This window comes from Dicentrarchus labrax, unplaced genomic scaffold (genome assembly GCF_905237075.1).
Source record: "Dicentrarchus labrax unplaced genomic scaffold, dlabrax2021, whole genome shotgun sequence".
Lineage (NCBI taxonomy): Eukaryota > Metazoa > Chordata > Actinopteri > Moronidae > Dicentrarchus > Dicentrarchus labrax.
In genome coordinates, this window is record NW_026136714.1 from 10,878,434 (window position 1) to 10,901,100 (window position 22,667).

The 22,667-nt window shown below is 40.2% G+C and overlaps 1 protein-coding gene across 6 annotated transcripts in view; it reads left to right on the forward strand.

Annotated features, from left to right (window-relative positions):
- Positions 1 to 3,260: 3,260 nt before the first annotated feature.
- Positions 3,261 to 22,667, forward strand: part of trim36 (tripartite motif containing 36) — a 37,158-nt gene continuing 17,751 nt past the window's right edge. The window contains exons 1-8 of one of the 6 annotated variants that reach the window (XM_051422055.1): positions 3,261 to 3,620; positions 9,189 to 9,435; positions 14,048 to 14,113; positions 17,349 to 17,695; positions 18,383 to 18,529; positions 20,018 to 20,113; positions 21,206 to 21,343; positions 21,479 to 21,594. In XM_051422055.1, coding sequence (XP_051278015.1) covers positions 3,558 to 3,620; positions 9,189 to 9,435; positions 14,048 to 14,113; positions 17,349 to 17,695; positions 18,383 to 18,529; positions 20,018 to 20,113; positions 21,206 to 21,343; positions 21,479 to 21,594 — 1,220 coding nt within the window. In that variant the 5' untranslated portion in view covers positions 3,261 to 3,557. Of the gene's footprint in view, positions 3,621 to 7,934; positions 8,170 to 9,188; positions 9,436 to 14,047; positions 14,114 to 17,348; positions 17,696 to 18,382; positions 18,530 to 20,017; positions 20,114 to 21,205; positions 21,344 to 21,478; positions 21,595 to 22,667 lie in introns of those variants that run through there. The other 5 variants (XM_051422056.1, XM_051422057.1, XM_051422058.1 and 2 more) reach the window with 5 other exon arrangements.

The window sequence follows — 22,667 nt, forward strand, 5'->3', positions numbered from 1 at the left end:
TCCATGTAGTCCAACCTCTGGGTAACATTAACATCTTTATAAAATGTAATGTTTAATAGCCAGTAGTTATTGAATTGTGAACTGTGGACAAGAAGAGAGCCACTGACAGCCACCATTTTGAGACAATCAGATCTCAGTCTGTTCACACATTGCATCCAAACGTGTAATGACACTGGTGTGATGGAAAAAAGAAAGATAACCTCATTGACCCATAAGATCCAGATCAGTCTCTGGCACCATTACTACCCAACTGGAATTTACAGCTGCTGTTCACTCATTAGTTTTGAGTTTTGATAACTAATCGGACCAGAAGCAGAAGCAGACATTGTTACCACTAGTTGGGAATGAGATACTACATCCATCTCTAACATGTCTGTCCTGGGTCAAATAGGGGGTGCTTTTTATTCCAATAAGTGTGCGTTATGTCTCAATGTCTTTCCAGCTTGAGTGTGGTTTTACTCTCCCGCTCCCATTCAAGATGTGAGTAGCTAAAGGCGAAAGTCATTTTTCTTCTTCTTTTTCTTTCTCATTTGGGTATCATATCATTACCTCCAATAGCTGAGTTTCTCTATAAAAGACCAAGTCCTTGTTTCCTTTTACAGTACTCTCTGTGTGGCCAAATGACTCAGAACTGTTCTCGCTTTATTTTTAACATCAAAGATAACAACTGGTCAGCGTTTCTCTTAATAGCCTTTCATTTTCTGCATCGTGGATCAGTTGTAACTCCAGAGTAACACAGTCTGATGTTTTTTTTTCCTGTTCTTTGCTAGGTCAGTGACTAAGGCACAATTAAAAGCCTTGGGCAGGGGCGCTTCACTGGATACAGGGCACACATGCAAACACACATATAGAGTCCCACCTGGGAGTTGCATAGCACAGTCAGAGACTTCACTGTTGGCAGTGATAACGTAATTCAATCCAGACAAATGTGGCCTAGATGCACTTAAATATCCAATCTGGATGTAGAGGGTGATGAAAAATTAAAACAGCGCTTGATCACACATTTAATGATTCTTCAAATTGAGGAAGCAGTTAAGAAAAAAAGGAAATGTATTTTCCTCCCCGGTGTATACAGCCCAACCCAGATTCAAATTGTCTGGAGATGCTCCCTTGACAGCCAGCTGTAGTTTGGGTGTGGTCCTCCTGTTCAACAGACAACGTATACCTGTGTGGCAGCAGACTTCTCTGTGAGACGTGTAACCTTATATTGGAGTGGAAGAAAACGTAAAAAGCGAAGTTAAAATCTGGTTTGGTAGACTTTGATGAGTTCCTTTTATTTGTCATGCACAGGCAAACCCAAGAAAGAAGAGAACTTGATCTTCCATACTCTGTTGTTTTGATGTTTATGGAGCCGAGCTGTTGCTACCACACAAGTATACAAATACAGCATGTTTACTGCTTTGAATCATGTGATATGAATGACTCATGTTTAATGATCTGCAGGCCCTTAGGGTGACCTTATATGTGCTTATGCAACAGTGGCTTTCTCTGTAGTTATTTAACTTGAATCAATCCTACTTAGTAAAACACACTAATCGATGCGTTTTATTGATTATTCGGTCTAGCAGAGAGCAGTGTGGCTCAGTTATGTGGCTTTCTATGGCGCAATCGAATGTCCTCTCAGATAACATGAACTGGATGCACTGGAGTCATCTTTGCCCCGAGAGTCTCTTGAAATGGTCACTAGACTGAAGATGCTGCACTTGACCAGTGAGCATAATTGGTACATCTTTGTAATGAGGCTCCCTTTATACATGGTTTATAAGTTGTAACTAATGCCTTTTATAAACAGTTAATAGTTCATCTTTTAATGCTTGTAGATCAGTTTTAAGTTAACATGTTTATTGTTCATGAACTTTGGTACAAATGACTTTGGTGATGTCCTTACTTTTCCTCCAGTAGTGCCACCACAGGTAACACTATTTTGGTTTTGGAGTGACATTTCTCAACTATCGGATGGGTTGCTATGAAATTCAATGCCGACATTCATGTTTCCCTCCGGCTGAACTGTAACCTTGGTAATCCCTTAATTTTTTTCCCTTAAACTTTAGATTTGTCCAACATTTGGTTCATACTGCCTTGCCTGTACTTCTGCGTTAAGTGCTGACGCTCCACACGAAGATGGTGAACATGGTGAACATCAGCGTGTTAGCATTGGCATTGTGAGCCTGGATTAGAGTTTCGCTCAAAGCCTCACAGCATGCAGACTCATAGTGCTGTCCACAACCTGGCAACCCACATTGTTCTTAATGATGGCTTAAAGCTGATCTATAAAGCATTAGTGAAACATTTAAAGCCTTGTGTTACAACTCATGGCTCAAGTGTGGCACCTTTTACAACCAATGTCCTATTAGAAAGTGAAATGTTGTTAATTTTAATCCTAATTTCAAGGGAATAATTTGCATTTTAAGATTTTCCACCTCATCTTAAAGAGAACATCTTTTCCCAAATGACACCACGTTGCTCTGTTGCAGTAAACAGTGATTATCTCTGTGGTTTTTTTTCTTTTTTTTTTTTTTTTTTTTTGGAAACAGTGGTCAGTTAGTGGATGAGTTATTAGTTTTGTCATGCACCGTTTGCCCCGTCAGGGCAGTCTGCCCGCTTGCCCCCCCTCCTTCCACCCCTCCACATGCTCAATGGGGTGGAATATGTCTGCATGAAGCCGTGAGGCCATCTGGTGACGCGGAACAAGTGGCATTGCCAGAAAAATTAAAAACACGAACTTAATCCGGCCCCACACAGTCGCCTCACATTCCGGCTCATGCGTGAAACGGGTCTCTTATTTGAATCTGACACGAACAGGAGGCGTTGGGGAGGGGGGCAAAAAAAAAAAAAAAAACCCTTCAGTGACAGAAACCAAAACCACTATGAGACCCAAAAGAGCCGCAGTCACATATTTGGGTCGCTGTGAGCAGAAATCAGCCCTTATAAAGCAACATACGCACACAAGAGCGCGCCGCCGGCCATGCGTAAATGCCCAACTTCACTGAACGCTGAGAGATTTACGACCCCCATCCTCGCCCCCTCCTTTTAATCTTCAGACTCAGATTATTATATGATTATTGCTAGTGACTGATGGATAATAATAATAATAAAAAAACGGGTTGATTAATGACAGAGCAGGAGGATACAAAGAGCTCTGTGAGTCGAGACATCGCCGCTGAGGGGATGATGTAGAGAGAGGGAGAGAGAGGAGGGAGATGGTACAGTATGGAGAGAGACGAGGGCGGGGTTTTCCCTCCAAGATGAGGCAAACTAAAAGAAGAAAATTGGCTTTCTTGCAGCCGGCGCATGTACTGTAGACTCCCTGCACAGAGAGAGAGAGGGAGAGGGTGGGAGGATGATGATGGAGGTCTGAGGAGCGGCTCTTCTCTCTTGATGCTATCTCGCCTCCCCCGTGAAGCTGCGGAGCGTTTGATCCTGTTCCTTTAAGCCGCAGCTGCTTGTTTGTGTGTGTGTGTGTGTGTGTTTGTGTGTGTGTGTTTTTCTACATTTTAATATCCCCATCTTTGCTGCTGGCCGGTCTATCTACTGTACATCCATCACCATCTGTAGCCATGTCGGACTCTGAGGACATGACGGAGTTCGCCAGCATCGTGGAGCGGATCGAGCGGGGCGAGGTGAGTCTCATCCGGATGATTTACGGTCCTTCTGACAGCCGCGATCTGTCTGTCAACGTGCACCGACAGCAGCAGCCAGCCAGCCAGCACCGAGCCAGCCAGCACCGGGCCGGCCTGCAGGGCTGCCGGGGGGATTGGAGAGAGATGCTGACAAACCCAGACCACTACCTAATCTATTCTAGTCTACTCTATTTTAATCATATTAGTGCAAAAACTCTTTATTCATACTAGCTTACTCTAAAATTATAAATTAGATATATTCTAATATTAGTCTCTATGTTCTGATTCACCAGACCCAAACCTATTTCTGTAACACGATTTCAGGTGTGTACCTGCTGTTCTAATCATATTAATACTAAACCTGCTCATTTCCATTCTAGTGACCTTTTATATGTAGCTAATGTTAATCTATTATATACTGTTGTATTCCTGTAAAATATGTCATGTGTGTCTCTACTACTCTAATCATATTAATGCCAAATGCAGTTAAAAAATATGGCTATATAATCTTTTATATTTGAACCAGCTTTGCTATAAGCAGTGATATACCACCATAACTCTATACTGTAAGACGATCTGAGGTATTAAGATATACAATAACCTATACAAACCCGTGCATTCTCTATTGTATTTCATTGTAATCTATTCTGTGTCAAGGCTTCCTGGCTTTAAGGCATAGGCTTCTCTTCTATTCTTAGAAAAAAGAAAACCCAGAACATAAAGAGTTTAATTAGAAGCATCAGTCGCTGAGTGTAATGGTTGGATAGGGCTGCAGGCATATCACAGACTCCTGTCAATATGTGGGACACTTGGCAGCAGCTGTGTGTGGTGAGACGGAGCACCGGGTTACTGGGGTGTGTATGTGTCTGCATAGGGAGGAGGGAGGGTCTTTACCCATCTCACCCTTTTCAGGCTGACAAAATGTGTTGAAATGAATCTCTTCTGCTCACACAATCTCTGACACCCATCCATGCATGCAAGCTGTGCGTGTATGTGTTTTGTGTGTCGGATAAAAATAACCGTAAAGGCGACTGACTCAGTGGCCAGTTGCTGAATTCAGTGATATTTTAAATTTTAATCAGGCCTGTCTGGCACAATGAGCAACAGGGTGAACTCTTGTCTCTGTAGTGTCAGATCAAAGAGAATAAACACAGTGTATATATAAGAGTAGTACTATTGTGATAGGTTGTTGGGTCTCTTTATGTACTTATGGTACAACAAGAGACTGTACAGACAGTGTGTGCCCTTCAGTATCCTTTTTGATCACACAGTCCAGCATTATAAAAGGTGAATATAGTGAATATAATGTGAGACTAAAGGCTTCTAACAGCTGTGTGAAATAGTAAAATATATTCATTGGATTTGGTCCAGGGTTACACAGTCCATGGAAATGCACTAAATATCATATAAGCATTAAATATATGTTCATTTTCATAGTTCCCCTTTATAATGTTTTGTTGCATGTCCGGAAAATCCACATGTAGGTGAATATGTGATGAAAATTTAAGAAACCTTTCGGTCTGAGATTGGGAGTAGATCACATGCTTTTAAAATGATGCAACCATTTGGATGTTTAGCACATATCCTCTCCCCTGAATTCTGCCTCCCCAGGGTCCTCTAGGTCCCTACAGGCTGCACCAACATAATGAACTGCTGAAAAACTGTGACAGAAAATAGATATTAGAAACCTCTGTTACCTCCTGTGAAACTGATCCTGTGGAGCTGAAACTGCCTGTATGGATTGCTGCTAACAGATGCTGTTGGAAAAGTAAATATCTGCAGTGTCATCAGTGACCGTGCACATGCACTTTGGCCAGAGGACGAAGGAAAACATTTCATCTACTTCATCCTGCGCTGTTTCTTCCTAAAGAAATTACAGCTCCCTCCCGAAAGCTGTTATATGGTCCGTTTTGTTCTTTGACCAAGACGTTGTTAGGCTGACCTCCTAGAGGGCCCAATGTGCAATAAAATGAACTGTAAACCCGCTGCGGCAAGCAATTAACAGATCATAAATCTCCTGGAATAATGGGAGGGACCCTGACATTAGTAGAGACTGTAAACTGAATAGGAATGATAGCTTACACAAGTCCCTTTTATAAAGTATAGAAGCCTTCTGAGGACTGAATTCAGTAGCCCACAGTCAGTCAGGAGACACTGTAAACTTAATGGTCTATCATATTTCATATAAATGTTTCACAAGAAAGGGTGTGGAACTTGTTTTAAATTTAGATTTTAAGTACGGATATAGATACATAAAGACTGTTCAATCCCCACTGTTCTCAGCAGACCGAACCGACTAATGGACAGTAAATCAATCCCACTGTCGACCTCCTTCACTTCTGTCTTTGCATCATAAAATACACAAGTGCACATACAAGTGCAATAATTGTAACACTGCTGTCTGCAAACACAAAACACTTCCATTCCCATCTCTTATTTCATTTTTATAGCAAAATCTTTGTCTCTTCACTTATTTGTGAGTTTTTTACACTCATGCTTCATGATACTTTCAAGTTCTGAGTCATGCTAGCAGTGTGGCACTAGCAGTACTGGTTGGGTCTAAACAACTATTTGATGGACTGCAATGAAATTTTGTACAAAGATTCATGAGGATGATTCTTACTGACTTTGGTCCCCTGACTTTACCTCTAGCGCCACCAGCAGGTTGACATTCGTGGTTCAGAGTAAAATATCTCTTTGCTACATATATTCGTGGTCCTCAGAGGATAAATCGTAATCACTGTGTCAACAGCAGGTCAATGTTTTCACTTATTCAGTGAAATATCTGAGCATTTACTAATCGGACTGGACTGGCTCAAAATGTGTTGTTACTATTTATACTCACCCAGTTGTGCATAAATAATAATTCTGTGTTTATTTTGAGCTATCTTTGTATTTCAGCTTTGTTGTCCTTGTTTTTAGCTGTATTTCTATCTAGTAAACGTCTGTGTGTAACACTGAGAGCAACTTATAACCAGAGTCAGATTCCTTGTATGCGTTCACATACTTGGCCAATAAAACAGATTCTGATGTTAACATTCTCACATTAGCATTTAGCTCAAATCCCACTGTACCTAAGTACAATAAAGCTATTTTATCTTACACACAGGCAAAGTGGACTATAGCTTAGTACATTTAATCAAATACTGTACTTAATACTACTATACTACTTAACTGTACGTAATCAGTGTGTGAACTATACCATGGCTTTCAGGGGAGCTCACTTTTCCTACTGTAGTGTGGGAGTGGACTGACTATGACCAACAGTATACTGACTACAAATTAATAATGGTCATTCAACACACTGACTGACTGGGACTAGGAAAAGTTTATTTTCTGATCTAAATTTAATGATATTGTGCAGCCAGACTTCAGTGGTATTGGCAAGAATAGCAGTATTTTTAATAAAGGGAATTAGTGATGAATCATCCTCATGCACAAATCTTTCACCAATAGTAAACCCAAGTTTACACATAATCCACGATGATGAAGATATAGAAAAATAGAATTGCACGGCAAAAAAAGCACTTCCAAAATTTCACAAATTCCCTGTACTTTGGACCCTGAGTTACTTGTACTTTACTTGAGTATTTCCACTTTATGCTACTTTATACTTCATTTCGGAGGCAAATATTGTACTTTTTACTCCACTATAGGCTACATTTATTAACAGTTACTTAGAGAGATAGAGATTCATATTATTAATACAAATTTAATAAACTAATAATAATAATAATAATATTGATTATCAATGAAAACAGTGCCAGCAAATATATAAAATAATTAAATTCCCAGTGAGAGACTGTAACAGGCGTCTACATCATCTGCACCCCTGAAACTAATAATAATAACAATAATTGCATTATAGATTAAGCTATCCCAGCAGTATATCAAGTATGAAATAAGCCCCATGGTTTCCAGAATCAGCATTAAAGGGCCATTCTGCATTATTATTTGTTTTGGTACTTAAAGCATATTTACATTGACTTAAGTACGATTTTGAATCCAGGACTATCTACCCCCCCCCGTATATGCGGTACTGTGGTTGAAATAAGGAATATAGTGCAGGCAGGACAGTGCTGACTGGAAGTTGCATTGATGACTTCAATAAAGTTTACGAGGTGCACATGAAGGCAGCAGTAGTTCCTATGGCTATCCTACCTACCCCCCCCCACACACACACACACTCCCCCTCCGTCCCTCCCCCTGTCTCTTTCTCTCTCTCTCTCTCTCTCTCTCCACCCCCTGTTGTCTCTCCCTCCGCCTGCTCTCGCTGCTGCAGTGAATTGGCTGCTGATTCACCGGCAGCGCTGCCTCCCTTCCTCCCTCCCTCCCTCCCTTCAGCAGCTTCACTCTATTTAAATTCACTCAGCTCGTCGCTGTCGGCATCTTCCACCCCGCGTCCGAAGAACTTTAAGCAAAACAAAAACATTCAAGAAACGCCGGATACGGTGTTTTTATGTTTTACCTTAACTCAAGGCTTTTTATTATTATTTAATTTCCCTCCCTGACCATGTCTGCAGAGATGAGACGTAGCAGCACAATTGCGGTAAGTGGGAGAAGAAGGCGAGAGAGAGAGAGAGGGTTTTATGGGGGAGATGTTAAAACGCTTCTCGACTCGTCATTGTTCACCAGCCTGTAGCTCCTCTGCTGTGTGCATGTAAAGAGAAAGTCCTGTTCGTATGAGCTGTGTACCGCCGCCAGTGTGTGTCCATTCATTGAGTTACTGCTTCGACTCGTTGTTGAGTTGCTGTTTTGTCTTGTGTGAAACTTCGAGCACACTTTTTTGGGAAGCATTGTTTTCTTTTTTTTTTTTCTGTGTAAACTTCCTCTAATCGGTCAGGGTATTGTCTTTTGTCTTTACACGTGCACAGGCGTTTTCTCTTTAATGGATATGTTACAGACTTGGCTTGGTTTGTGTGACACCACCTGAAATAAATGAACTAATCAGTCCCTAAACATGGTGGAAGTGGGGGTGGGGGGCGGTTTTTGGTTTCTGCTCGTCTTTTTAAACGGTAAAAACGTGAGCAGCTGGAAGTCCTGTATTTTACTGTTTGTCTATATTTAGCCTGGCTTAATCCTGTCTTATGTAATGTGACAGAAACATGGTACAGACAGCGTGGCTGGCTGTTGTTGTGACTCTATGGGTGATTTTCAAAGTAAAGTTAAATGTGTGTTTTGGGGTAGGGTCAATAAAATGCATCTGCTCTTGAATCTACCCACCTGCAAGGCCACATTTCCCACCTCAGTGACACAGCAAAAGGTAGCTTTCACAGCTTAAAGTGCAGACAATGGGCCTGTTTTAGCTGCATCTAAAATGCTCTAATAATAGGTTATTGTTTCAAGAATCAAAGACAGCTGTATCCTTGCCTCCAAACGCTGAAGTTGTCAAGCTTGTTTCAGGCTGATCTGTGATGCCTTCTGTTCCTCTCTCATCTCTTGTTTTGAGTTTGAGTTTTTTAAAGGATGACAGCAGCTGTGGTGGCTGCCTCATGCAAAAAATCCTAAAAATGCAGTTTTATTGAGTGTCTGTGTGGCGGTTTTCAGTAACCATGCCTCCGTCACCAGGTCCCGATCAAGAACATCGAGAGGGAGCTGATCTGCCCCATCTGTAAGGAGCTCTTCACCCACCCGCTGATCCTGCCATGCCAGCACAGCGTCTGCCACAAGTGTGTCAGAGAGCTGCTGATGCTAAACCATGAGGACTCTTTTGATGCCGGCTCCGAGTGCTCCATGCCGGGCAGCCCCAGGTCCAGGGTGCCCTCCCCCTCCATGGAGAGGCTGGACAGGCTTGTGAGATCAGGTGGGTCTCGGGGTAAGGAACCAAAAACACACTTTGTTTTTTTGTTTTTCAATGTGTTATTTACAGGGAGGATTTTTATTGTGTGCAGCTTAGTGCAGGGTGGTGGATCTCACATTTCTCTGAGGTTAAAAGCATTTCACAACAGCATGCTGAAGCATTAGTAGGAGCAGTGCTCGTGCTACTGTTAGGCCGGCCAGTCAGCCTGATTATGTGAGTTGTTATGTGAGCTGATGGAAGCTAATAATCAGGCGATGGTTACACAGGAAATGAAAGTATTAAATGCATCTTAGGCCATTTGTGATCTTCCAAGTTTTTGTGCCGGTAATGCCAAGTTCCTCCCTTTTTTAGTTCTGCTGTCATCTCTGCATTCAACAGGTTTTAATGGCTGGAGCCTGGGATAATCTCTACAGGAATGACAAAAGACTTAAAAATATTAAAGGGAAATGTTACCAACAGAAACTGAAGGCATGTTTGATTACCTAACAAACAAAAAGGGTAGTGTAACTGTGAAGGGGATTTCCTGAATCAACAAGCAAACCTTTAACTAATGCAAATGTAAGGTTTAGGGGGGCGAATGGAGGACAAAAAAGAGAGCATTATTGTATATCTGGGTTTTAGTGTGGCGCAGATGATACTCCTCCTCCCCGTCTTGTCCTATATAAACAAGAACAAACACAGAAATGATTTAATAATTTTACCGCTCAGCCGTAACATTGTCAGTCATCACGTCTACCTCTAATCCTGTCTGCCTTTACAGGCTTCATTAAAGAGACAGCAGAGGAACTTGACAAGCTGTAGTTTTGTCTACCGGGAGAAAAGAAACGTTGACAAGCTCTCTCAAGCCCTAATTGTCTTCACAGTCTGCTTCTAATGGCCTGGGGGCATCAAACACCCCCTTCAATCATGCAAGGGCACATGCATCCATTAGAAAATATTTCAGGAACAAGGGGAGCAGAGTAGCTATCATTTTCATTCCACCTTTTTAAGCGGATATAGAGGCATATGTGTGTGCTTTTATGTACACGAGTGAACAAAGCACATCTGTAAGCTCCCTTAAGGTATTTTAAACTCTTAAAACCAAGCTGAGGGAAAAGCTGCGGTTGAGGGGGGGTGGCGCAGATAGCTAAGTTAACTTGTCACAATATTTTTATGTTCCTTGCTAAACACATGGCATTGCTGCAGGCGGGCTTGAGCAGGTCAATGTCTAAGCCTTGAAAACGGCTCGGTGGGGCACAAGGCTGCTTTTCTGCCCTCTGAGAGCTCTGGGCTACAGGCCATTTCCATGAAGATGTCGTCTCATTTGTACTCTTGTCCGCTCTCGTTGACAAAACCAGAGTTGTGTCTGACTTCCAGACTACATACTAATACTAAGCAGGTTTTTGTGGGTGGGTGCGTGTGTGGTCAAAATGAAAACATTATGCTAAAAACATTTAATGAGTTTACTGTACGCTTTTATCCATCACTGTAATGCACAAAGGAAATGGAGGTGATACTCGATGATTTTGTGAGATGACTCCAAAAATATCTAAAACAATATAGTATAAAAGTTAAATTCTGTACACTAACATGTATATAATATGTTGGTGTACAAAATACTAACATACATTAACATTTTGTACTAACTGCATAGTATAACAATTAATTTATGGTTCATAAAGTGTATAATTAGTATGGAACTGGGACACAACTCTGGGAGAGTCATTATAAATAGTTACTATATCGCTGCCTTTAGATGCTTTACTGGTGCTTTAAGATTGTATAGCATTTGTAGGTTTGTGCTGAAGATAAACACTTATGCATATTAAGTATATGAGTCCCAAATCCACACTGCACATTTATTCTAAGGAGGTTTTGAAAATGTGGTAAAAAACAGGAAATGTAGGAACTGCTCACAGCTGACAAAAAACCACAATCAATTTTGAACGGTGATAAAACTGCTTCATAAAGTCTTTTTGTGAAGAGTAATTTGCAGTAGCATTCAGTTGCAGTTTGACGTCCAATAGTGGAACGTTAGTATAAACTGTTAAATATGTATTCTTTGGTGAAATTAAACAGTATACCACAAAGGCTAGTATGTAGTTATACACTATGCAGTGTGTAGTATGGATGTGGGCACAGCAAATGATTTCTTTGAGTCAGAATGGTTGACATCAAATGTATATAATAATGGCCAATGCTATATGAAACTGTGGCATTTGGTGTTACCTGGTATCCATTTAACTTAGATGCCAAGTAACCTCAGAGCACTGAGACTCTGAACCAGAGGACCAGAGCTAAAAAGAACCCCAAAGGTACAGTGAGGTGAACAGCTTTTTTCTTCCTTTTTTTGTGGGAGCTATTCATCCATTCATGGTTCAAAACCACTGAGACGGGCTCTCGAACACAGCGTCCCTCATTCAGACTCCCCCCTTCAACCTGAATGAGTTCATTCTTCACTGGCAGGACTGCATCTGTGGACGTAGAAAATAATCAAATCCTGCTTTTGAGTAAACAAATCTCACGTTTCACTGAAAGCCAGTTTGTGCTCAAGGTCTACTCTCCTCTGTTATTTCTGTGTGCTCATTCTGACTGACTGAATTGATGCAATGTTTTGAATTGATTTTAAAATGAATTTTCTTTTCACAGATAATTTAGCAGCATCTTTTCATAAATAAACTGTTAATTTAGTCAACATGAAACTACTCCACAGGTTACGTACATGTGGAATTCCCTTGGGGATTATTCAATGAGGTTGTTCCTGCGTTAAGTGCATTTAATCATCAGATTATATAATTATGTGTGTTTAACAATATTTAGGAAACCTCAAAGTACGTTATGAGCATATTAGCTCCCACACAGAACAACGGAGTAATTCTGCACCGCCTCCGACACTGGAAGAACAGATCATTGGTCACCATGGTGACGCAACCTGCCTGTAAGGAATGAATGAGGGATTAGATGAGGGGAGAGAGAAAGAAAAGACTTAAGGCTATATTTATCGGTGTGCAGCTTGGACAAGCCTTTGCTGGGCTTGGACAGACTTCATCAGCATTGTTTCTCAACTTCATTTTATTTTGTGTTACTGGGGCTCAAACAGAGCATGACGCATTTATGTTCAACAGTTAATTCTTGCCAAGTGCACTTTTTAAAGTTGGTGTAAGTAAGTGTAAAAGAAATAGTTTGACATGTTGGAAAATATTCTCATTCAGGGTAATTATTTTTTTGTGCCAGCAGTTGTACACTAGATATTAAGCTACAGCCAGAAGACGCTTAGCTTAGCTTAGCATAAAGACGGGAAGTCTAGTCCTCCTCAGTTACTGTTGCTATGCCTGTCAAGCTCACATGGCATAATAATAATAATAATAATAATAATAATATCGTTTACGATGATAACGGTGTCAGATTTAACTACCACCTGAAATTTGGAGTAACATTTAAAACCATGAGTTCTTAATTAAAGACAGAAGTAGAAAAATCAAGCCTCTCATTTCTAACTGCTGACCATGTGTTTGTTTGTTTGTTTTTTCTAGCTGAAATGACAACAATCACTGGCAAATTGTATCCGCTTAATTCATAATAGCTAGTTAGCTAGTTAATTTTAAATGGTTAAAAAACAGTCTCCAGATGGTGTTTTAATCTTTCATTTTAAAACAGGAATCCTGTAAAATTGACCTTTTTTCACAACAGCCTTTTTGACCTGAAATAGTAGGGTAAACACAGGTATTACCAATGACACTGATTAAGGTTGCGTTCCATTTAGTGTAGCAGAGCCTTTCCAGTGAGTCAACATGAACAATAAGCAGCACCCTGTCTCTGTTTGACCGGACTAGAACAGAACTTTAGTTAGTATCATTGGTAACGCCTATGTTTACCCTACTATTTCATGTGAAAAAGGTCTATTGTCTTAAATACGCACTCAATGGCTATATAGGCTAGCAGATATTAGATTAAAGACGAGGCTAAAGCTGCCTGTTAAAGGGGAGGGGTTTAGTTAGGCCTCAATGAACTCAATATCTAGTTTATATGTACAAAAAGTGAAGTGTAAAAGGCTGGTAGTAGTTTAGTAGTGCTGGTGTTTTTACCTTTCAGACAGAGCTAAACTAGATGTTTTCCTGTGTTTCCAGTCTTAATGCTAATTGAGATAAGCTAACCATCCCCTGGGACTAAATTAGCTTCATACATAGCACTCATGAGTTCTTCTCATCTAACTCACAGCAAGAAAGCGAGTAAACACATTTCCCAAAATGACAAACTATTCCTTTGTTAATGCAAATTATTGACCAGAGTCTGAAAGAAGATTTGATTATGAGTACACTTTATAAAATTTTCCAAAAGCAGTTGTCAAATTCAGTTTTGTTGCATTGATTTGTCCTCAGATATAGACCACGCAGTGCATAGATCAAGAGTTAACTGTACTTTTACTAACTGTTCACATCCTGTATGTATTTTTAAACGCTGTTTGTATTTCACACTGAACTGCATTTTTTTTCCCTTTTTTTTTTTTTTTTAAAGTTGTTTTTGTTTCTCTAATGTCATGATGTTTTTAAAAAAAAAAAAAAAAACTGTTTTCACACGTCACTTCACGTTATGTATTGTTTCATTTTTCTTGTTGGTCTCACCTCACTTCTTTGTTCATTGCTTGCAGCCACAGTGCGAAGGTCGTTTGGAAGTCGAGGTAGACGCGGGCTCCGTGTTTTGACTAGCGGTAGTAGTGAGTACAGTGTTACTAGAACCCCTGTGAAACCCTAGTTTGGTTCTACCTTTCCTCTACTTAAGACCTTTCAACACGACCATACAAAACTCACACCACTGAAATAGAATTAGTGCATTTAATGTTGTAAACGCACGTTCTAGACACTTAATGCCACATAGTAGGAGTTGACATTAAAAGGCATATGTGTCTTAAAAAATGTCCACTGAGCATAAATGTGATTCTAATCTTTGGATCCAGATTAACAATTAACAGAGTGAATGCAAATGAAACAGTGGAAACCTTAAAGCGATGAGGAGAATTGAAGGGAGGTCGAGTCTTTGACAGGGAGGTTGGCAAGTGACAAAAAGGAACTGAAAGGAGCACAGACTGAAATGAGTGAGAAAGGGGTGAGGATGTTTCCTAGGAGTTGAAGTGGGACTGGAATGTGTGTGTGTGTATGTGTGTGTGTCTGTACACTAGCTAAGCTCTGCATTCATTTCGTAAAAACATGGTGGCAAGTAAAGCCGCTTTATTGAGCTGGAAAAACTGTTAGTCTCTGTTGTTTCTGAGTTAAAAAAACACACACACACACACACACACTCTGAGTGAAAATGTACAATATGTTTGGACTTGCTAAGATTCTTAACTGGCTTTTACTGACTGTTATCTGTGTGCCTTTAGGGTGCTGTGTATGCTTCACTTGACAGTCATTAGTGTTGAGAAACAGTTTATAAGAACACAGACCTGTCTCAGCCTACCTCTAATCATTTTGGAATGATGAATTGAGAAGTGTCAGATTGCTGGCCAAGTTAAACAAGACTCCATGCTTGTTTCATTGGCCAACTAATGCAGTTATTAGACACGCTCAGTGGATGGTTTTTAAGAAGAAAATGCTGTTCTCTTCTGTGTTTGAAGAGATTTCTTTTTCTCTCTATCAGTTTCCCCCAAAAGAAGAGGCAATAATATGAGCTACCTGGACATAAAACAGTAGCAGCAAACAATTAAGATGTGGTGTCATCAATAGATAAGTTTAATCCTCAAAAGGAAAATAATAAGTAAATTCCAACCTTAAGTTATTTTACTTCAGCTTTTTACAGAATGGATTATTGTCATATTCAGATTATATATTTGGATAAAAGAATAAGACATTTCCAGGATTAATTTTTATACAAATGAGTCATACAAATCAAGCAGCAGACAGAACAAAACGTCAACACAAAATTTACATTCAACAATCCTACATAAGCAAATTTCTATTTGCATTAGAAATAAGAAATGAAATGAGAAACTGTCCCTGCCTGGATACAATTAAACTTTGTCTTGGTCGTCACTGGCAAACATAAAAATGCTACATCAGTTCAAGCAACTGTGTGTGTGTGTGTGTGTGTGTGTGTATAGACTTGTGCAGGGGGAAAAACTGCGATGACTCGTCAGTTTCTGCCCACGACTCTGCAGATCCACAAATCAATACACAAACACACACGTACACACTTTGCTGCAGGCTCCTCCCGTCTGCTTCTTGTTCGCTCACACCTGCTCTCCTGACCAAGTGCGCAGTGCCCCAACACGCACACATTGAGGTTTATGCTGTGCACATGAATAGATTCACACACGCACACACGCAAGCACCCGACTGTCTTTTACAGGGTTAGAAACTGCTGCATCATTCATTAGTTTAAATGCGATGGCTTTCTGCCAGATTATTACTTTCATCCAATTACTTGTCTTAACAAGACCATGTCACCTTCATCACCATCATCAGACTAAGTTTCTCATCATAGCATCGCACCACAATGTTTAGTTCAACTCTGTCTCAGGAATTCAGGTAGGAAGGGGAATCGACGTGTGGTAAACAAAGCTCAGTAGTTCAGTTCAATGGTCAGATCACAAACAGAGTTAGCCTCCAGGCAGTGAACTGTCCTGTCACTGTCATGGTCTTCAGTTCTGCTCATGTCACACGGCATGCACATGGCTCTACATATCACACAGTTTATATGTTTGCTGTTCTGCCACTGCTTTTCCCAGCTGCACCTTTATTTTTGTTTTTTTCCTTTTGGCAAAAGTGTTGTCTTTAAATAGTTCTCCTGTATTTCGCTTACCTGAGGAGTGTTTGATTTAATTTCCAGGTCCTCGGAAACGAAGTGGAAATTCTGGCTTGAAAACTGAGATAAATCCAGCACTCCTTGCTTCCCCTGTCCCCCAAAAACGTGAAGCAGTATTCTTGTCATTTATTTTGCTGTGTAGTGACTTCAGTTTGCTGGCTTCCTTTTTGAGTGTGTGTGTGTTTTTTTTTTGCTTGCGTCTGTGATGTGACATTGTGTAACAATTCCCTTCTTTCCACCTCATGTTACTGTGTTGCTGTCTTGTTACGATGCTGCTGCATCAGTAACAAGCACAATATTGTGAGAAACTCTTGAAAGCATTGCTTTAAGAGGAGTTTTGTTGTGGTGAATATAAGTGTTGATGCATTGACTGGACATGTGATTTTAAAGTTGAACTGCAGGACATTTTTTTTATTTAAAGCTTTGCTTATGTTCTGCTTCAGTGTTAGTGACTTGATTTCCAGAATAGTAGTTTGTCATATTTTTATTATCTTGAGCGCAAATTTTTAGGAAAATTATTTTTTTTTGTCCAGATCATTGTGAGCACTTAATTAGTCTCTTAAATATTGACTGACTTGCATTGTAAAGTTGATTTATCATACAGTGTACTCTCTTGAAGCACAAAGGATGCCATCCTTCCCATGACTATCCCGTATCTCATCTCTCTCCAGTCTACCCCAGTACTCTTGGAAAGTCTCTCTTCCTGGACTTATTTCCCTGTATGACAACTGCTCAATAAACTGCCTGTATTGATGTTTTGCTCCATACATTCATGTCTTTATGGAGTAGTGGTCATTGTGGAAATAAAGCACAAAGGGAGACATACTGAGGCCCTATTTGTGAAGGCATTATCAACTATCAACGGCATTTTTGCCATAAGGTCATACTTGGCACGTTATATGATGATGTAATGCTGCTTTTGTGACTCAAGGCCCAGAATCTGTTGAGCACAAATGGGGGGTTCACATTTTTCAAAGCCCTTATTTGACTCTTGGAAACTATCCATTCAGTGTAATTTGAAGTTTAAAGGTCAGTGTTGTTCATGTGTCAAAATAGGGCCTCAAACAAGAGTGGAAACTGGGTGACCCAAAGCTATGAATCCAAATTACCCACGATCTTTTCTCACTTGTTCACCTCCCGCTCTCCTCCAGGCTCCATCTCGTCCCCGGGGTGGCGCAGAGGATCTGTGACTCCTCGGGTCACCACTATTCCGTGCCCCGGCTGCCAGCACGACATCGACCTCGGCGAGCGCGGCATCAGCATGTTGTTCCGTAACTTCACCCTGGAGAGCATCGTTGAGCGCTACCGCCAGGCTGCCCGCGCAGCTGTCGCCATCATGTGCAACATCTGTAAGCCTCCACAGCAGCAGGAGGCCACAAAGAGCTGTATGGACTGCAAGGCTAGCTACTGTAATGAGTGCTTCAAGCTGCACCACCCCTGGGGCACGCCCAAAGCTCAGCACGAGTATGTTGGCCCCACCACGAATTTTAGGCCCAAGGCAAGTACCGTCACTGCCAGGGGAAGGCTTTATATTAGTTCTTTGTGTCATTGTCATTCAATTGGACTATGGACATATCTCATGAGATAAACTTGAGTATTGTACTAGCTTGTATAGATTGTATAGCCTTTAAATGGTTAAATATTGGTAATCAGATGACAGAAAAGAAGAGTGACTGCAAGCAGCTGCAAACCAGTTACTGTCTGGTTTTCCTGATCATTGATTGCTTGTCAGGAATGTCTCTCATTCTTCATTCATTTGGGCTTCTGAATAGATTTAATGTAATCAGACTATGTGAGGAGTTTAATTTATTATATGTCATGCTTTTCTTTTTTTCTTCTATGACTCTGATTCATTGACCTTAAAATATTTTCAAACTGAAGTCTGTTGGAAACATGACTTACTGGCTTTGTCAATACATTGCTCTGCTCTTTCCAATCCCTTTTTATTGGTCTGAAAGCTGCCTCGAATAAATTCTAATGAGGATCTTGCCATTTAAAAAGTGCTGATTTAAATTCTATTTTCAGACACATCAGGAAATGTCTCACAGAAAGCTGTCTGGATGCTCTTTGAGTTTAGGCCATCTTCCTGTTTCACTTCAGTAATTTTTGATCATTGTAGAATTTAAAAGGCTGTTACATGTGTATTTAGTCTGTAATTTTAACTGATTCTGTTTATATGTTGCAGGTGCTCATGTGTCCAGAGCATGAGATGGAGAAGGTGAACATGTACTGTGAGGTCTGCAGACGACCCGTGTGTCACTTGTGTAAGCTGGGAGGATCCCACGCCAACCACAAAGTCACCACAATGAGCAGTGCCTACAAGATCCTCAAGGTACCACAGTCAGACACTGAAACTGACAACAGATAGGTTGGCTACTTGTGAGGGGGGGTGTCGATTTGAATACACTGGAATTAGTTTTGTTGTTATCTGTGATGACAAAGAAGTAACACAGTACAAGCTTATGATAATGAGGGTTAAACAGAGTTTGCACACAATGCCACTGTTAAAGGCTTGAAATTCGGGAAAAGCGGCCTTAGAACTTGGAATTATTGATGTTTTTACACTATTTTGTGATGATATTTAGCAATTAAATATCGTCATCAATTAAATTCATATCATGCGAAACTGCCTCTTTTAGAATATCTGATTTAATATCTTAAGTTTACATAAAGAATCCATTCAAGGTAGATTTACGTAACTGCATTTAATAAGCTGAAACTGAGTAAAAGCCTTTCGATGAGTAATATCTTTCCATTCGGTGGGATTAGAGCTCAGTCATTGCTAAACTATTCAACAAAAAACCTTAAGAGCAGGGTTTTTGTTGTGCTACGCACCATCCACTTCCTGGTCCCCGAACCTCTCATCTCCTGCTGCAATATTAATGCCTGACCGGTACCTGTGCTGGCATGCAACAGGCTGTAGATATCAATCTCTTTTGTTTGGGAACTGAAACCCTAACTGGGTTAAAGCGAATTGGTATCACGTGCGGTCATCAGATTTTATTTGCCACTCAGTAGAATTAATCAGTTTGAGTGTTTGGTTTAGCTTATGTGGAGACAGAAATGTCTGGAGATTGGGTTTTAGGGCTGTTTGGTTGCTATGGCAGCACAGAAGAACGTCGAGCCTTTAACAGGATAGGTGTTAAGTGAAATATGTTGATGGTAATTGAATCAGTTTAGTGGACTTGATGGTAGGTGGTTCAGCAAGTTGAGGCAGAATCTGTGTGAAATTCAATCTGCTGGTCTGTGTTGACACAAACAGCACAGTGCTTAATATTTAATGAGACCATTTGTTCCCCACGATTTTGTGTGTATTGTGTTTTTCAAATTGTCAATAGATGTATCAGATTTCCTGAACACTCCTGGAGGCCTTTGTCAGCCAGGAAGTAGTGTGGGTTTCAGTTGCTTTGAACAGTACTGCACTGTCATATCATTGTGATACTATAATGAATGTTGTTTGACATGCTGCAACCACTGAAACAGGCTCTCACGCTGCGTCACACAGGGTCATACCGGACACTGCACACGTCCACAACTTTAATCAATCAGGAAATATTCACAACAGCAGCTACAAGCTAAAGTAACACGAGAGCTGATGCTTGGGAATGTGAGCACATGAGTGGACATTCATAAATCCCACTCTGTTCCTTTTTTTTAAAATGGAGCGTATTTGAATGAAGTTTTGTATGTAATGCAGTGTTAAGGGCAGATTTCTCTTCTGTAACAGTTGCATCTGATTATCCGTTGTTGTGGATGTGCTTCAGTGTTTCAAGAGCTTATGAAACTCACTTCATATGCTGCTGGTCTTTTCTCTCACCAGGAGAAGCTGGCTAAGAGTATCCATTACCTCATCAGCAAGGAGGACCAGGTCAGGACTCAGATTACAGGCCTTGATCTGCTCATCAGTCAGACCGAGGTGAGAGAGAGAGAGAGAGAGCTGACTCACGCTGCTGCAACTCAAACATCCTTTTCCACTCTACTCCCCAAAATTTGTTTTTGTTTATTTTCAGATCTTTTTATTCATTTTGTTTTCCTTTTTTTATTTTTATTTTCCAAAAGATGGTTTCTCTTTACTATTGACATTCGTAAGCATTGAACTCCACAGGTAAAAGGAATTGATTCGGTGTCTCTTCAAGCCATTTTCTTAAGTGGAGACATTTAAAACTGAAAATATTCAAGTGATTATTTATGTTCCTTTATCTGCTTTAATTTTCTAATTTAAGATCGATCCCTTCTGGTCTTTAACGCCCTCTACTCCTCCTTCTCCTCCTCCTCCAAGAGGATTCTTCTAAATTGTATTAACAGTTTTCTTTTCTTTCTTACACTCTTGAAATATAGTTGATTTGTTAGAAACCAGTAACCATAATGAGCAAATGATATATTTGAATTCCTTCACTTACACAGTACAAATATTTATACAGCTTTCACAAAACCCGTCTGTTAAGTTGAGGATTACACATTCTGTTTACGAATAAGGAAGGGTCACTAAACAAACAGTATGCAAATACAGCAAACGAGGAAACGCAGGATTTGCCTACCAGTTTCTTTCATGCATGTCTGAGTTTTGGCCTCTAAGCTTCTTCCCCTTTTTACTATAATGCTGGTCCTAAATGGGTAGTGTTCGAATACACCTACGCACGCATGTGTGTGACTGATATGTTAAGGACACTTTCTTTTTTTAAACACTTTTCTATGTCCATTAATCTTTCTCTCTATATACTTAAGCTGTGTAATGTGAACTTTTAAGCTCCTACTTTAATGAGGATTACCTGAAAATAGGGTTGACATGCAGTATATCCTAAAGCATTTAACTGTATTTACATCCACCTTCTGTCAAACCGAAGTTTTCAATCCTACAAATCAAATCAGGTCGATTAATCTGATTCAGTGCTCTGGACCTTCTGAAGAAATGCTAATGGTATATGTGTATGTTTGGGAAGAGATCTATGAAAGTAACGTTGTATTTACTTTGTACAAACGGCAAAATTATTTCCTCCTTTTCTTAAAGGAAAATGGTCAGCTAGCAGAGCGTCAAGCCAACGAGCATTTTGAGCGTCTGTTTGAGACTCTGCAGGAGAGGAAATCAGAGATGCTGAGGTCCATCGAGCAGTCACGAAACCGACGCCTGGACCACCTCAGGGCCCAGGTATGAAATATCAGGACTGAATTTAATTTCAATTGTCTATTTTCTTAGGCTTCTGTGAAGTACAAAGCAACCTGTTTTTAATGACTGGAATCTGAAAATGCTACAATGTCCTGACTTTTTGAAAATATGTCCCAGGTGGAGGAGTACCAGGGCATGCTGGAGAACAGTGGTCTAGTAGGCTACGCTCAGGAGGTGCTGAAAGAGACCGATCAGTCGTGCTTTGTACAGACTGCAAAGCAGCTACACACCAGGTAGAGCTGGATGACACGGACAGTCATTTTTCACAAGATTTTAATTTAAATTAATGATGAAATGCTTCTTTCCCCCTCATGAACACACAACCATCTGCCAGAGTTTGAACACTTTTGGTTGTTTCACATGACCTTTCTGTTTTTGTTTTTGTTTTACGCAATCATTGTATTTATGACAAATCTCCCAAATCCCAAAAGATGGCTTGTTGATCAATAAACTATGACTACAATGTGCAGGCTTCTCTGGCTCTGCATTAATGACATACAAGTTTGTGTAATAGAGGTTAATGATTTTTCAAATAAAGCAAAAATAATACTTTTACAGACAGACATTCATGGCTGACATCAAAAACATACCAGGATATATGTAAATACATTGTACTACTTCTGTAAAATAAGACATAAAATCTCAAAGTACTTGTCAGTGGTGATGGGAGTCACAGTAATTTAGAGGGAAATAATCGAACAGTGCACTTAAGCATTCCTCTGGTGTCTTGAAAATGTCCTCCTTCAACCTAATAACAGGAAGCTGAGCCAGGCCTGTCCACTAAAATCCTGAGCGTAAACTGCAATAAACCCTAAATTAATAATTAAGCAGCTTAGTAATAATTATCGATATAAATTTATTACAAATTACAGAAGCTTAACCTGATTATTAAAACAATCAGACTGAATACAGTTATGTTATAACTCATTTTGTATTGCCCACATACAGTTTATCATGAGTGATGTCTTCCTGTTTCTCAGTGGATTTCCTAAGTGGGATTTTGCCTGTTTTTATTTTAGCGTTCAGAGCATCAATCTGATTATGTGTTTGGGTGACTGGAGTGTGTCAGGAACACACAAAGCCACGTGCGTTACCCAACTCGAGGGCAGTTAAGGAAAGCGTCCAGTCAACGCTGTGTTGAAGTGTCTTCTGCTCTAAGCTGACTAATTGATCTCCATTAGCAGCTTTGGATAATCAGAAAACCTTTTCACTCTCATGATATTGCGGCCTGTACAGTTTTCTCCTGTTGACGAGGGCTTGATTTTTAATCCTCTTTTTCACTCATGAGTCAATATAAATATAGTTA